The sequence below is a fragment of the Antechinus flavipes genome, chromosome 1 (genome assembly GCF_016432865.1).
Source record: "Antechinus flavipes isolate AdamAnt ecotype Samford, QLD, Australia chromosome 1, AdamAnt_v2, whole genome shotgun sequence".
Classification (NCBI taxonomy): Eukaryota; Metazoa; Chordata; class Mammalia; order Dasyuromorphia; family Dasyuridae; genus Antechinus; species Antechinus flavipes.
In genome coordinates this window covers 470,702,271-470,719,585 of record NC_067398.1, presented here as the reverse complement: position 1 = coordinate 470,719,585, position 17,315 = coordinate 470,702,271, and the positions used below count along the sequence as shown (strand labels likewise).

Here is a 17,315-nt window from a genome sequence, read left to right as displayed (position 1 = left end):
TTAAAACAAAATTAAACTATTTTGCTATGGTTCCTAAAAGAAAAGGGACAAATAAAACAATAAAGACTATGAATAAGGAGTATGATGTTCTGATCCATTGCCTAAAACGGGGAAAAAATGTAACAACAATAATAACAATTCCATAAGATTGTAATTTTCCCTCTCTTTGGAAGAGACCCATTGAAATGTGAAAATAAATGTTAAGAGACAGTGTAAAGAAAATACTTTTAAGAGCATTCACAAAAAATGTCAGCTTTAAACTTTATTTCACGTTGATAGAAACTGTGAAAAAGATGTACATCTTCCCATCTACAGCAAAACATTTCAACGGAATATAAGAGATTTCTTACCATAAATAAAGTAACATCTCATTGATTTTCATACCAACTAAAACAGTTTATGTTCTCCAAAATAAAAGTGATTCAGTAAATGATTGTTTTAAATTTTAAAGCCCAGACCTTAAACTTATGGTTTCATTATTAACATTCTATACAGTACATTACTAAATTATATCCATTATGTGTCAATTAGCACCTATTTAATAAAGATGCACTGATAACATAGCAATATAGCAGAACAATTACTAACCGTTCTAAAACCCCAAGCATACTTTTCTGCTATGTCTTAAAGTATTCTAATAACAGAATGCTTAGTTATAGGGTTCTGACTAGTTATACAGCCCTACTGGTTCATTAACAAATTCGTCTCTCAATAATTTTCCAAGTGATCTGAGACTTTTGTCTGTATAAAAATCAAATTTTTTTTATGTTTGCACAAAAATTAATTCTAAAAAGACATTTGAAAAAGTCAGAATCTCACATTCTTCAACTGACAAAAAGGGGAAAAAAAAGAAAATTCTGGTAATGGCTAATTAATTTTCCACAGTGTTTAGTTTAGAATATATCTATAAAACATGTAAACTCAAATCCAAATCCATTAATCTACAGAAACCCAAGCATTCCTCTATCCATGAATTATCCATGAAAAATAATTGAAATTAAACATCTGCTCATATTCATAACAAATTTGAGAGTTATCAATTTGAAGTTCATCAAGGAATTTTCAGAATTGAACCCTGATGATGTCCCAGGCCAAGTAAATATGAATAAAAGGTCCTAAATACAAGGGCCATTAAGATGGAAGAGCACAATATTACACATTGACACTTAAAAAACATTATCCCTTATTCTCAGGGATAATGTAATACCATCTCATTCTTATTATGGATTACACACACATATATATGAATACATATATAAAAATACAGAAGATGCATGGTGACTAAGCAATTTTGGAACAAATCCTTATACTAAGTCACAGCACGCATAAAGTGATTATATTTTAACTGCTCATTTATACCTGAACAAATTTTCATTAAGCATACTAACACTTTTTTTGAACATTTTAATCAAAAAAATCAAACTGCAGTGTTTTATCTTAGTATGCTGAATTACATTTAGAGAAAATCCAGCTGCCTCATTTATTATAATACTTATATATTTTATAACATATATCATACAAATATATGTATAGAAACTTGAAAGACCATAATTTTCCCAAGAAGAGACATTATTTCATCTGTATCATTGGCATGTATTTGCAAATTGATAGTAACACTGCAGTAGTAGAAGTAAAGTTTCAGGACTGGGCATGTGAAAAGGTTTATTCTCGACTATAATGATGCTGGTGTACTTCTAAAGAAGGCCTCTTAAATGATATCAGTCAACTGGAGGTAGGAGTTTATCAACGAATTGCTTGACATCCAACATTTCCTGTTGAGAACAAAATGATTTATTAAGTAAACAGATATGTAAATTTTGGAAAAAATTCTAACTAAAATATATTTAAAAAAAAAACAAAATATCTTGGGGGAAAAAAATTTCATACAGTAAGTCGTTACAGTGAATCTCTACTTTTCTTAATCCCATAGTACAGAAATGAAGTTTCCACAAAAAAAAATTTAAATTCTTTAATTTGGAACACAGAGTTTTGTATGGGGAGAATGATAAAAATTATCCATGTATATATTTTGAAAATAAAAAGCTTTAACTTAAAAAAAATCTTCAATTGCCATCTATTTGTATATCATTTTTTATCTTTCTACCATGCCTGAAACCCCTTCCTGCTTAATAAGAACTACCAGAGCTTATGTTCCATTCAACGGGCCTCTGAATAGCATATTAATGAAAAATGTGTTTTTCATTTATATAATATACTAATAAAGAATAAAGTTGTAGTAACTTTTTATTTAACATAAATTCACTGAAAGCCTCCCCAACTCTATAAAAGCCACAGGAAAATAAGTGCCAGGAGCTATTTCTTGTTGTCTTTTTTTTTTTTTTTTTTTTGCACTTAATATTATTTTTTTCTAATTACATGTAAAGATAGTTTTCAACATTCATTTTTGTATGATGCTGAGTTCCAAATGTTCTCCCTTTTCTCTTTCTCTCCAAAACACTTCTTTAAAGTGATCACGCCAGAGAAAAAAATAATTCACAGAGCAGTAAAATCAACATTTACCTGGTTACAGGAACTGTGCATCATGCCTTCATAGGTACGGAAGCTTACATTAGATGGATTTACCAGTGTTTTTAGCTTTTCAACAGTGAGAGAACCAAACATATGGGGAACCAAAGGGTCACAGTCTCCATGACACTGGAGTATAGAAATATCTTTATTAACCCCATTTATAGGACCCTGTAAAGAAGACCAAAAAAAGTTATTTGACTCGGTAATGTCCAAATGAATATGGCACTGTCAGATAACTAAGATAAATACATATATAATTATTAAGTTTTTTATAAGCCCCCCAAAAAAATGAAATGGATGTATTTGCACACACATCATGTCTAAAATTTACCAAACAACTAATGTTCATATACAGCAATTATTATACCTGTTCTATGTGTTCTTAAAACTGTTTTCTTATATTTCCACCTCAATGGCTGTTCTCTTTTTTAGGAGCTCTAAACAAGTTAAAAAAGAACTTTTAAAAACCCAAAAAGTCAAAGAATTATGAAAGAAAAAGTTCTTAATAGCATAAATTTTAACAATCACATGAAAAAATGTTTCTTATCACTAACATAAAAGAAATTCAAATCAAAATTACTCTTCTGGTTTTATCTCATACCTAGCCATTTTGGCACAAATGGCAAAGGACAGAAAGAGTCAATACTGAAAGGGCTACAGAAAGTTGACATATTTTAAAGCACGACTGGAGTAGTCCAACTACTCCAGAAACCAATTTGGAATTATTCCAAAAAAGTAACTAAAATGCCCATATATTCTTACCCCAAAATTAAACTGCTAGTCATATATATGAATAAGGTCAAGGATAAAAAAAGATTCTCTATCCCCATACACCAATGTTTATAGTAGTAAAGAAATGGAAACAAAATAAATGCTCATCAGCAGGCGAATGGCTAAATAACTTGTGGTACATAAATATAATGTAATATTGTTGTAATATAAGAAACAATGAATATAATAAATACAAAGAAGATAGAATTTTGTGACCTGATAAAGTTAAGCAGAATTCTATGATCTGATAAAAAGATAAGCAGTGCCAGGAAAAAAAAAAAGTACATATATATTTCACTATACATTTGAATAAAATATTTACAAAAAATACTTTCAAAATCAACAAATAAATTTGGAAGCAAAACACATACAGATGACAAATCATTCTTTTGTCAGGAATCAAGTAATTAAGGCTTTAGAATGTAGAAAAAGAGAGAAAAACACCTAAAATTTTAGTTAGCCAAAACAAGTCTGCTATTTCTTGTTTATAGTCATTAGTTACTAAAGGACTCTTATCTTCCTATTCACTCTTTAGGCTTCCAATTTCTCTCCACTTATACCTTCACATCACGCAGAGATACAGTCAATTTGTTCAGCTTATCAAATTCTTCAATAACTCTGTGTCACCTAATTGTATAAATTTAGACAAAAAGAAGAAATGGTCTACCCTAAGAGAAAGTGACTTTCCTTATCTTCCATCTGTGGCTTGATAAGCATTTAGTATGCATATTATAATGGAAATTCTTTTGGATGAGTTTGACTAGATCAGGGTTCAGCAAATTATGGCTCACTAATATAAGCTGCAAATGAAAACTGCTTTTACATTTTAAAGGTTTTATTATATTTAAAAATTTATTTTAGGTAAAGTTTCATTGTATTAAAAAATGTAAAAACCCATTTTTGGCTCTCTGACCCACAAAAACAAGTAGTAGATCAGATTTGCTCCATGAACCATAGTTTGCCAATCTCTAGTATTTGGTCACTGGGGTCCTATCTAATTCTCTGATTCTGAGCTTACCTTTTCAATTATGGCTATTATTTATTCTTAGTTATACATTTTACTTTTGTTAATAATTGCCAATTTTGATTTTTTAAGTTAAAAAAAATTTCTTTAAGATATGGAATATGCTTTTTATTCTAGTAAAATGGTATTATGTAGGTGTATGGAGAGACAGTGTTCTAATCCCAACACTAAAATAAGGTGTTCCATAATAATGTATACTTAAATGCTAGTAATAAAATGCAACATTAGAGGAAAATCCTTAAGGACACTAATGATCCTTTTTCAAGCATTATATACTTAATAATTTCATATTGTCAGTTACATTATTAAGCATATTACCTGTGAAAATGAAGATCGAAGTGGAAGCCAACAGCTGAGAGCTATAACACCAGCCAATTTTTGCTGTGTTGTAAGAGCAGTATACAAAGATAAAGCTCCTCCCTGTATAAAAGGAGATATCAAAATTAGTGTTAATGAACATAAGTTCTGCTGTCTGTAAGCTTACAAGGAATTTTCTCTTTAAAAAATAACGGATTTAGGGGCAACTAGGTGGCACAGTGGATAGAGCACCAGCCCTGAAGTCAAGAAGACCTGAGTTCAAATTTGACTTCAGAGACTTAACACTTCTTGCCTGTGTGACCATGGGCAAGTCATTTAACCCCAATTGCCTTAGGAAAAAAAAATTACTGATTTCATCAACAAAATCAAAACTGCAAGAATTGTTAAGTATATTAGTACACAATAATACATACTACTATATTTCCTTTCACAAAATAACAAAACACTAGCTAAAAAATTAATTCATATTCTAATTAAATTCTCTACCTGCAAATCATTTGTGATTAAAGATTTCAAATACAAGAAAATCTCACACACTCAAATATTACTAATTCTGAACCTATGGATTTAGGTATAATATATGATTCTCACCGAGTAAAAGTTAAAATCATTTCCTCATTGGAAAGGACATTGTACCAGAAAAAGGGTAAAGTAGGAGTACTACATCTCACTAAGAGGCAAAGAAAACCTATTATATGTGAGAGAAAGAATGGAGGGGGATGAATATAGTGGGTATCTTACTACCATCAGAATTGGCTTTAAGAGAAAATTTTTAAACATATTCAATTTATGGTAAAACTTCTCCCACCTCATTGAAAAGTGGGAAGGGAAAAGTGAAAAGGGAAGGAATAAGCTAAGCGGAAACTGAGGAAAAGGAGTAAGATGGGGGAGGAACTATAAGGTGAGGGGGAGGGATACTAAAAAGGGAGGGCTGTGAGAAGCAAGTAGTGCTCACAAGTTTAATACTGGGGAGGAGGGTAAGGGGGAAAGAAGGGAAAAAAGCATAAACAGGGGTTAACAAGATGGCAAGTAATACAGAATTGGTCATTTTAACTATAAATGTGAATGGGGTAAACTCCCCCATAAAGAGGAAGTGGTTAGCAGAATGGATTAAAAGCCAGAATCCTACAATATGTTGTTTATAGGAAACACACATGAAGCAGGGAAATACATGCAGGTTAAAGGTAAAAGGTTGGAGCAAAATCTACTATGCTTCAGGTGAAGTCAAAAAAGCAGAGGTAGCCATCCTGATTGCAGATCAAGCAAAAGCAAAAATTGATCTAATTAAAAGAGATAAGGAAGGGCACTATATCTTGCTAAAGGATAGCATAGATAATGAAGCAATATCAATATTAAAACACATATGCACCAAGTGGTGTAGTATCGAAATTCTTAAAAGAGAAATTAAGAGAGCTGCAAGAAGAAATAGACAGCAATACTATAATAGTGGGAAATCTCAATCTTGCACTCTCAGAATTAGATAAATCAAACCACAAAATAAATAAGAAAAATCAAAGAAGTAAATAGAATACTAAAAAGTTAGATATGATAGATCTCTGGAGAAAACTAAATGGAGATACAAAGGAGTATACTTTCTTTTCAGCAGTTCATGGAACCTATACAAAAACTGACCATACATTAGGACATAAAAACCTCAAACTCAAATGTAGTAAGGCAGAAATAGTAAATGCATCCTTTTCAGACCATGATGTAATGAAAATTGCATTCAACAAAAAGCCAGAGGAAAATAGACCAAAAAATAATTGGAAACTAAATAATCTCATACTAAAGAATGATTGGGTGAAACACCAAATCATAGATATAATTAGTAACTTCACCCAAAAAAATGACAATAAAAAAACGTCATACCAAAATGTGTGGGATGTAGCCAAAACAGTAATAAGGGGAAATTTCATATCTCTAGAGGCCTACTTGCATAAAATAGAGAAAGAGAAGGTCAATGAATTGGGCCTGCAACTAAAAATGCTAGAAAAGGAACAAATTAAAAAACCCCAGTTAAACACTAACCTTGAAATTCTAAAAAAAAAAAAAAAAAAAAAAGGAGAGATCAATAAAATTGAAAGTAAAAAAAAAACTATTGAATTAATTAATAAAACTAAGAGTTAGTTCTATGAAAAAAAAAAAAAAACGAACAAAATAGACAAACCCTTAGTAAATCTGATTTAAAAAAGGAAAGAGGAAAATCAAATTGTTAGTCTTAAAAATGAAAAGGGAGAACTCACCACTAATGAAGAGGAAATTAGAGCAATAATTAGGAGTTACTATGCCCAACTTTATGCCAATAAATTTGACAACTTAAATGAAATGGAAGAATACCTTCAAAAATATAGCTTGCCTGGATAAACAGAGGAAGAAGTAAATATCCTAAACAGTCCCATTTTAGAAAAAGAAATAGAACAAGCTATTAACCAACTCCCTAAGAAAAAATCCCCAGGATTAGATAGATTTACATGTGAATTCTATCAAATATTTAAAGAATTAACTCCAATGCTATATAAACTATTTGAAAAAATAGGGATTGAAGGAGTCCTACCAAACTCCTTTTACGACACAGACATGGTACTGATACCTAAACCAGGTAGGTTAAAAACAGAGAAAGAAAATTATAGACCAATCTCCCTAATGAATATTGATGCTAAAATCTTAAATAAAATGTTAGCAAAAAGACTAAAGAAAATCATCCCCAGGATAATACATTATGAGCAAGTAGGATTTATACCAGCAATGCAAGGCTGGTTCAATATTAGGAAAACTATTAGCATGATTGACTATATCAATAACCAGACTAACAAAAACCATATGATCATCTCAATATATGCAGAAAAAGCATTTGATAAAATTCAACATCCATTCCTCACAAAAACACTTAAGAATATAGGAATAAATGGATTTTTCCTTAAAATAGTCAGGAGCATACATTTAAAACCATCAGTAAGCATCATATGCAATGGAGAAAAACTGGAACCTTTCCCAGTAAGATCTGGAGTGAAGCAAGGTTGCCCACTATCACCATTATTATTCAATAATGTATTAGAAACAATAGCCTCTGCAATAAGAGTCAAGAAAGAGATTAAAGGAATTAGAGTAGGCAATGAGGAAACCAAACTATCACTTTTTGCAGATGATATGATGGTATACCTAGAGAACCCCAGAGATTCTACTAAAAAGCTATTAGAAATAATTCATAACCTTAGCAAAGTAGCAGGATACAAAATAAATCACCATAAATCCTCAGCATTTTTATACATCACCAACAAAATCCAACAGCAAGAGATACAAACAGAAATTCCATTCAAAATAATTGTCGACAGCATAAAATATTTGGGAATCTATCTACCAAAGGAAGTCAGGAATTATATGAGCAAAATTACAAAAACCTTTCCACACAAATAAAGTCAGACTTAAATAATTGGAAAAATATTAAGTGCTCTTGGATAGGCTGAGCGAATATAATAAAGATGACAATACTCCCTAAACTAATCTATTTATTTAGTGCTATACCAATCAGACTTACAAAAAAATATTTTAATGATCTAGAAAAAAAAATAAAATTCATATAGAAAAACAAAAGATCGAGAATCTCAAGGGAATTAATGAAAAAAAAAATCAAATGAAGGTGGCCTAGCTGTACCTGTTCTAAAACTATATTATAAAGCAGCAGTCGCCAAAACCATTTGGTATTGGTTAAGAAATAGATTAGTTCTTTTGGGATAAGAATTCATTATTTGATTAAAAACTGCTGGGATAACTGGAAATTAGTATGGCAGGAATTAGGCATGGACCCACACTTAACACTATATACCAAGATAAGATCAAAATGGGTCCATGACCTAGGCATAAAGAACGAGATTATAAATAAATTAGAGGAACATAGGATAGTTTATCTCTCAGACTTGTGGAGGAGAAAGAAATTTGTGACCAAAGATGAACTAAAGACCATTACTTTTCACAAAATAGAAAATTTTGATTACATCAAATTAAAAAGCCTTTGTACAAACAAAACTAATGCAAACAAGATTAGAAGGGAAGCAACGAACTGGGAAAACATCTTCACAGTTAAAGATTCTGATAAAGGCCTCATTTCCCAAATATATAGAGAATTGACTCTAATTTATAAGAAATCAAGCCATTCTCCAATTGATAAATGGTCAAAGGTTATCAACAGACAATTTTCAGATGATGAAATTCAAACTATTTTCACTCATATGAAATAGTGTTCCAAATCACTATTGATCAGAGAAATGCAAATTAAGACAACTCTGAGATACCACTAAAAATAATGATGAATGTTGGAGGGGATGCAGGAAAACTAGGACACTGATGCATTGTTGGATCCAGCCATTCTGGAGAGCAATTTGGAACTAGGCCCAAAAAGTTATCAAACTGTGCATATCCTTTGATCCAGCAGTGCTACTACTGGGCTTATACCCCAAAGAGATACTAAAGAAAGAAAAGGGACCTGTATGGGCCAAAATGTTTGTGGCAGCCCTGTTTGTAGTGACTAGAAACTGGAAAATGAATGGATGCCCATCAATTGGAGAATGGCTGGGTAAATTGTGGTATATGAATGTTATGGAATATTACTGTTCTGTAAGAAATGACCAGCAGGATGAATACTAGAGAGGCTTGGAGAGACTTACATGAACTGAAGCTAAGTGAAATGAGCAGAACCAGAGATCATTATATACCGCAACAACGATACTATATGTGGATGTATTCTGATGGAAGTGGATTTCTTCGACAGAGATCTAACTCAGTTTCAATTGATCAAGGATGGACAGAAGCAGTTACAATCAAAGAAAGAACACTGGGAAATAAATGTAAACCATTTGCATTTTTGTTTTTCTTCCCAGGTAGGTAATTTCTACCTTCTTTATCTAGGATATACTGTGGCATATTTAACTGCTTGACATCTGAGGGAGGGGATGGAGGGAGGGAGGGGAAAAAGCCAGAACAGAAGTGAGTGCAAAGGATAATGTTGTAAAAAATTACCCTGGCATGGGTTCTGTCAATAAAAGATTATTAAAATTTTTAAAAATCATTTCCTCATTTGAAAATTTTCACTATTTTATTCACAAAATAAGGAGCACAGTTTAAAATATATTTAATTTTTGAAACTCAGGTTTCAAGGATTTATTCAAGATTGTGAATGTCTGGCTCTAACAATATTTATGACATAAGATTACATAATGAAGGTCTAAAAAATTCTAACAAACTTACTACTCATTTGTATTAAAGTATATTATGTTATAATGAAATAGAAAGATATTTCTTTATTTGATATAAATAACTCATTTTAGTTAACTCCTTTTAGAATTCAATAACTCATACTAGTCTTACCATTAAATTGCCACAATCTCAAATTATATGTGTACACATATGTAAACACACACACACACACACACACACACACAGACAAACACATATGCTCATACTACATTTTATCCAATTTCACACAAAAGATTAGGTTTGATTAAACTTGTTCTATTTGACCCTACCAGACAGAATCAGGAGTAATTGGCAAAGAGTCAGATTCATAAGGAAAAATTTCTTAATCACTGAAGTTTTCCAAAGTAGAATCCTTATTAGAATCCATAAAATTTCATTGTGTTTGTATCATAATGAAATTTTAAATCTAAGCTGTATATTTTTCAAAAGAAAATTTTGTAGAAACTATTATTTTTAAAAGCACTAATCACTATTCTCTTCATTTAGACAATAAGTCATCCAAAAAAGCTAAAGTAATCTTAAATCATCTTAACAAAATGAAAAATAATGAAATCTGAAATAAGTAAAACAAAAGTTTTATAGCACAATGTCATAGATCACAGTTGTAGTACTGGATTAGAACCTGATAATTCACTATGTTTTAAGAGATACTGACAAATTGCAAATCATCAGTAGGACAAGTGACCTAGACTTAATGCAACTCCTTTGTTTTTCTCTATCATATATAATGATCCTTGGACTGGAAAGAACAAAACAAAAATGCCTAAGAGGAGTTGATACACAAATACACAAGAAAAGTGAGGAAAGAGTCAGAAGCAAAATGATATTTATTTTAATGTACTTAGATGTAATTGCTGAGTCACGGTGAATCTCTGAAATACTGTAGAGAATATGGAAGTTACTAAAAGAATGAAGGGTAAATGTTATCCCAATTTTCTCCAAATGAAAACAGAGATGGCAATTTATAATCAAGGAATCTAATTATTTCTGGTTATTTTTCTAGATTATTAGAAGAATAGCTAAGGAACATGTAGAAAAGGAAATAGCTATTAGAGAACATAAATAATAATCATCAAAAAAGGTATAACTAGATTAATCCCATTTCCTTTTTTTTTTTTTTTGGACGGTTTAATAGATTGCTAGTCATCAGGAGAATGCTGCAAATGCAGCTTATCTACATTTTAATAAAATATTTCACAAAATCTTTCAAACTATTTTTGTGGACAAAATAAAGAGGTATAGGCTAGAAAATGGTATAATTAGGTGATCTGAAACTAATTGAATGGCCACCATAAAACAGTCTGGTGGCAGTTCTAACAGAGGGCCCTAGGAAGTTGCTGTTGGACTTGTACAGTTTAAGATTTTTTAGCAATTATCTTCAATAAAAGTATGCTGTCTGCTGATCCAATTTGCAAAAAGTACAAAGACAAGGATAATTCAACTTTGTGACATGTAAGCCAAAAAGGCAAATGAAATCTTACAATATGAGATGAAGATGCCCTGTATTCACTCCTTTGTTCAGATTACATATGTAATACTGTGTTCAGTCCTGAGCATTTTATTTTAAGCTATAAAGTGTCCACTAGAAGATGATAAAGGCGTCTATGCCATACAAAGATTAGTTGCAGGCACCTGGTATATTTAGTGTGGAAATCAGAATAGTCAGGAGGGACAGAATAGCTGTTCTCAAGTCTATGAAGGGGTATCCATGAAAAAGGATTAGATTTGATTAGACTTGTTCAATTTGACCCTACCAGCAGAATCAGGAGACTGCCATCTAGGGGAGGGGTGGAAGGAAGGAAAAGTTGGAACAGAAGTGTTTGCAAGGGTCAATGTAGAAAAATTACCCATGCATATGTTCTGTCAATAAAAAACTATAATAAAAAAAAAGTACACTCCTTGACCCAGATCAATGTTCAGGAAAAACAAATCAATAATCAATGTGCTCCATATTTTTTTACAGTATGAATGCTCAAACCACAAAGAATATGTCATCTGAAATCAGGAGCTTTTGGAAAAACTCATCTATAAGAGAAAAAACATCTACAGCAAATTCTAATTTTTAAAAAATTAGGTGTGACCCTATTTGGAATTTTCTTGGCAAAGATATTAGAGTGTTTTTCATTTCCCTCCCCAGTTCGTTTACAGATGAAACGGAGGCAAACAAGATTAAATGACTTGCTCAGGTTCACACATCTACTAAGTGTCGAAGGCCAGATCTGAACTCAGGAAACTAGCTGCCCTTGCACAAAATAGTACCTATATAATCTATAAAACAAGTATATGAGACAAGTCTAAAACAATTAAAATAAGGATACACGGTTAGCTGGGAGAAATATCTTTATATCAAATCTCCAATGAGGGTCTGATACTCTAAGCTATAGAGATAAATAAAAGAAATATATAGGATCAAAGGCAATTCTCCGATAGAAAATTTAAAGATATGAAGTTTTCAAAAGAATTACAACCTTTAATAACCATATGAAAGAATGCTTAAAATCACTAATAAGAGATATGCAAATCAAAACTACTCTTGAGATTTCACCTCATACCCAGAAAATTGGAAAAGATGACAGATCTGTTTCTTCTTTCACAACATGATTAATGTGGGAAATGTTTAACATGATTGCACAAGTATCACATCAAATTGCTTGCCAAATTGGGGAAGGAAGAGGAGAGGAAGAGAAAAAAAATATGGAACTCAAAATCTTATTAAAAATGAATGCTGAAAATTACTTCTACATGTAATTGGAAAAAATAAAATTATATTAAGTTCTGATGAAAAGGTAAAGTCCCTTTCCAATTTGTATCTTACCTGAGAAAACCCTCCCAAAACAATCCTATGAGATGGAATTCCATTCTTTACTTCTTGATCTATTAAAGCCTTAACTGTAAATAAAAGTAAAAGTTAATCAGCAAAATCCCAAATTTAATTTTAATGTAACTTAAGGATAGGGCTTTAAGCAAAGTGCTAAATAAGGGATTTTCCCCTCAAAATGCTTATCTTATTTTTGCATGTGGAGTCCACTAGTAATATTAATTAGTGCTAACAATTATTTCAAATAAAAAAAATGAATTATTTTAAAGGCAAAATCTAATTTGTGTCCATTTGCCAAATATTATATAATTTGCAATAGGGTAATAAATTGCAATAGGACAGAGGTCCTCAAACTACGGCCCGCAGGCCAGATGGGGCAGCTAAGGACATTTATCCCCCTCACGCAGGGCTATGAAGTTTTTTTATTTAAAGGCCCACAAAACAAAGTTTTTGTTTTTACTATAGTCCAGCCCTCCAACAGTCTGAGGGACAGTGAACTGGCCCCCTATTTAAAAAGTTTGAGAACCCCCCTGCAATAGGGTATACGATTGCTAACATCTTATTATGAGATCTTTTTATGTTATGGAGATAAGCTGGATTGTTAAAGATAACTTACACTTTGGAAGGTAAGCTTTGGTACTTGTTTATCATACAAATATTACCCATTAAGTTTAACAGGGTTTATTAGTAGAGGTTGACTAGAGGGTGATTTATTTTTTCAATAAGAACAAAAGCACAAATACTATATAAGCTGTATTTAGGACCTACAGCAATAAAATCAATGACATTTCAAAGTTATATAAAAATGAACAAATTTTCTCTTAGTTCTTTATGGCTGATACACATAGGTTCCTATTACTCTTCTCTGAAACTCAAGCATCTAAAATTTCAGGGAATATTTTAACTCATTTTCATGCTGATAACTTCTCCGGTACTAGTTACCTCTTCAATTTAGGATATAGTTATACTTATTCATTTTGTTAACATAATAACAAAGTAATAATTCTTTCTTCAGCAATAAAGTGATTTACATAAAAATACAAACTTTTTCATTCTGTAAAGTTTTTGTTATTTGTTTTTAACCATTTCTAGCTGTGAGGGTTACATTGGAATAGCTGCAACAATCAAAGTACCTAGACTCTTCTCTTATATTTTGTGCTCTCCCTCTCTACACTTGGAATATACTCCCATCCAATTCATCTCCGATTCTCCTCTTACAGTATATTTGATGGCACGAAAGCAAGAAGGGATGTTCTATGGTCCTCTTTATTTTAATCATCTTGAACCCTAATTTTTCTAGTACTTTTTCAATTCCTCTGAACTTTTGGATACCACTGAAACCAATACCAATTGCCCTTACGGAACAATGGTACCCAATTCCCATTGGTCAGCAGGTGGAAAGAAAGAAAAAGAAAATCTCTAATCTCAAGGATAAAGAGGAGGGAAATGGCAGGAGAAGAAAGATGAAGTAGAAGGTATATATAGTCAGTTTAAATGTATATTCAAAAATTGAATTTTTTTCCAATGGGATTGATATATTGGGAAATATTTTGATTAATAACGTTTTAAGCCTATTCTGATTTCCACTTCTAAAAGGAAACTTCAGGTCTTTGTCAAAGTAAAATATTTTATTTACTGTATCTTCTAGGGAACAGAAAGGGCTAGTCCTCATCTCTCTTGCCATAAGTCCCACTCAATTCTCCCACAGCCTCTGGAAGATCCAGAATTGTGATCTGCCCAACTTGCTCCTACAGTCAGATGTATAGTCAAGCCAGTAGTCCAGAGCCACAGTACTGTAGTATTAGTGTTTCTTAATCATTTAATATGTATATAATCATGCTGACATGTTTTATGTTCCTATCTTTCTACATTTTCTCCATAACTTGTATGGCTTTTACTGAAAAATGATGCATAGCAATGCTTTGTGAGAACACTCATGTCATGTTATTGCAAAACTGCCTTATCTAGAATCTCAAAGTGAAACTCCATATTCTCATTCAAAAAGACTATATAATCTATAGTACTTTAGGTATAGCATGAATTTAAATGTTTTATTAGACCTGAAAACCTAGTCACTTCCTACCTTTTCAAATTATCATGTACAAATTATAGAATATAAGCTCCTTCAGGATATAATATTTCTAATTCATCTTTGTAGTATCAAAAACTTTGCATATAATTGACCTGTAATAAATGCTTTTGCATTACAATGAATTTGGAAAACATATTCCCCCAGGATTCAAACAATTAAGTTGGTAGTACTTGCCTATATTTTAAAATATAATACATGACTTATTTCTAGAATTACCAATAGATTTTAGTTGTCAAATATTTTCAATTTCAATTAATTTTGGAGGTCTGACCAAAAGCACTTGGATATGAGAAAATATTTTAATCATAGAAGCACATCTTATTTTATGGATTTTCAGTGTAATAAATATCAATTGCAAAAATTAAAATCAACTTATACCCAGAGTAAACATTATATCTCCTTTATATCCCCCAAAAGCCATGCATACTGTATCACCAATACTTTGAAATCAATAATTTGGCATATAACTTCATTCAACAATTTAACAATATGACATGCTAATATTTTCTGAGGAATATTTCTAAATTTAGGGTTTTGGTTTCAAGATAAGTTTCTGATTAATTTTTTTTAAATAGTTAACACACTAGAATATCCAATATCTTAATTCACTGATTTAAAGGATTTTATTAAGGCCATTTTTTTAAAATCTCAAGAGATGCTATTGTTTTTAATCTTTTAAAAGCATTTATTTTTTCTTATGTATTTCTACTCTAACATGAAAATCTTCCTCCTCAAAAAAGGTTTCCAAATTTCAAAGATTCAGATGTTTCCAAGATTAGAAATGTTGATAGAAATACAATGATAGTAAATTTGAATATAAAGCTTGCATCAGATGGAAATTGTACCATTTCCTTTTTAAGGCCAATTAATACATATAATTTTTGTTACTGAAAATCCAGCTACTGAATTTAAGATTTATCTCAAAGTCCAGTGCGGCAATCTCTTTCTAAGGGAGAAGGACCTTAATCTGGAATCAGTAAACTTTTTCAAAAAATATTTTTATAACAATACACTTCAACATAAAATAAGATACAAAAGATTACAAAGGAAATTATGTATTTAAAAACATCATTCTGAGGAGTCCACAGCTTTACCAGACAACCAAAATGGCTTGGAATTCCATGACCAAAAAAGGTTAAAAAACTGTTCCAGAGGACTTTCCTGATTCATGCAATTGTAAAGAGATACCTACGTATCAGTGGTGGATTCTTTTTCCCTGTAAATATTTGTGTTTATGTATTTATTCTGTTGTAAACATATTGAATTTTTCTAATAGAATGTGAGTTCGTTAAGAACAAGATTATTTCATTTTGTATTTGTTTTTCCAGAGCCAAGAGCATTTAATAAGCTTCTATTTTACATAATACAGTATTTATGAACTTACTATTTTCTGCAGCTTGTTTTATTCCCTGCTCATCCTCCTGTGAATCAGGAGAAAGACCAATAATATCAAACCTAAAAAATAATATTTAACATTAATATAGAAATATTAAATTTTAGGAATTTTATACCTATAAGTATACTGTACCAAATTTATATTGGACAGAAACTGACAAAGTAAGAACATTATTTACAACTTCGATACTAAAATTATAACTAGTAATAATAAAAGAAACAGATCATTGAAACCTAAAGTGGCTTTAAAGATTTTCATTAATTTGACCATTTTATTTTGCAGATGAGTAAAATGTCCCTAATAGATTAAGTCATTTGTTCAATTTAGTGACCCCTGAAAGGTTGTCAAACTCTCTAAATTGAAAGTTCTCTCAATCATTCCAAAATACTGGCTCTAATAACTATCCTAAAGAAAGGGCATCTCTGGCAATCTCTCTAATTTCCTGATCAATTTAATTAATCCCACATGTGCTCAATTTGAAAGGTGATAATTATGGGAACTCTATGTTACTTTATTTTCTTTAATGAAGTATTTCATCATTTAAAAAAAATTAAATTAACAACATGAATAGAATTTTCAGTACAGAAGTTTTTAACTAAGAGGGAAAAAGTAAATTTAACTGATAAGAACATTTTAAAGGAAAAATTGGAATTAAGTAATATTTCTCTTCCAATCAAGCAACATGTTTCACTTCATATTGATAAAAGGGAATCAATAGATTTCTTTCTATTGTTGTATCTTTCAAGCAATCTTATATAACTGGCAAATATGGAAAATACTTTGTTGAAGAAGAGCTTTTAAACCTGAATTCTTCCCACTAAGATCAGGGGTGAAACAAAGTTGCCCACTATCATCATTACTATTCAAACTTGAATTAGAAATATTAACTTTAATAAAAGAAAAAGTAATTGAAAAATTGAAGAAAATAAAGTAGGTAATGAGGAAACTCTTTGTAGATGATATGACGATATATTAAAGAATCAACTTAAAAACTACTAGAAACAATTAACAATTTTAGAAAAGTTGCAGAATATAAAATAAACCCATATAAATCATCAGCATTTTTAAATGTTACCAAAAAAGTCCAGCATCAAGAGACAAAGAAATTCCATTAAAA

General features: G+C 30.9%; 1 protein-coding gene across 2 annotated transcripts in view; it reads right to left on the bottom strand.

Annotated features, from left to right (window-relative positions):
* Nucleotides 1–249: 249 nt before the first annotated feature.
* The window catches only part of LYPLA1 (lysophospholipase 1), a 43,092-nt gene continuing 26,026 nt past the window's right edge, over nt 250–17,315 (bottom strand). For both annotated transcript variants that reach the window (XM_051970197.1, XM_051970198.1), the window contains 5 exons: nt 16,187–16,257; nt 12,708–12,781; nt 4,643–4,744; nt 2,521–2,697; nt 250–1,772 (listed from right to left, as the gene is read on the bottom strand). In XM_051970197.1, the coding sequence (XP_051826157.1) occupies nt 1,719–1,772; nt 2,521–2,697; nt 4,643–4,744; nt 12,708–12,781; nt 16,187–16,257 (478 nt within the window). In that variant the 3' untranslated portion in view covers nt 250–1,718. The remainder of the gene's footprint in view (nt 1,773–2,520; nt 2,698–4,642; nt 4,745–12,707; nt 12,782–16,186; nt 16,258–17,315) is intronic.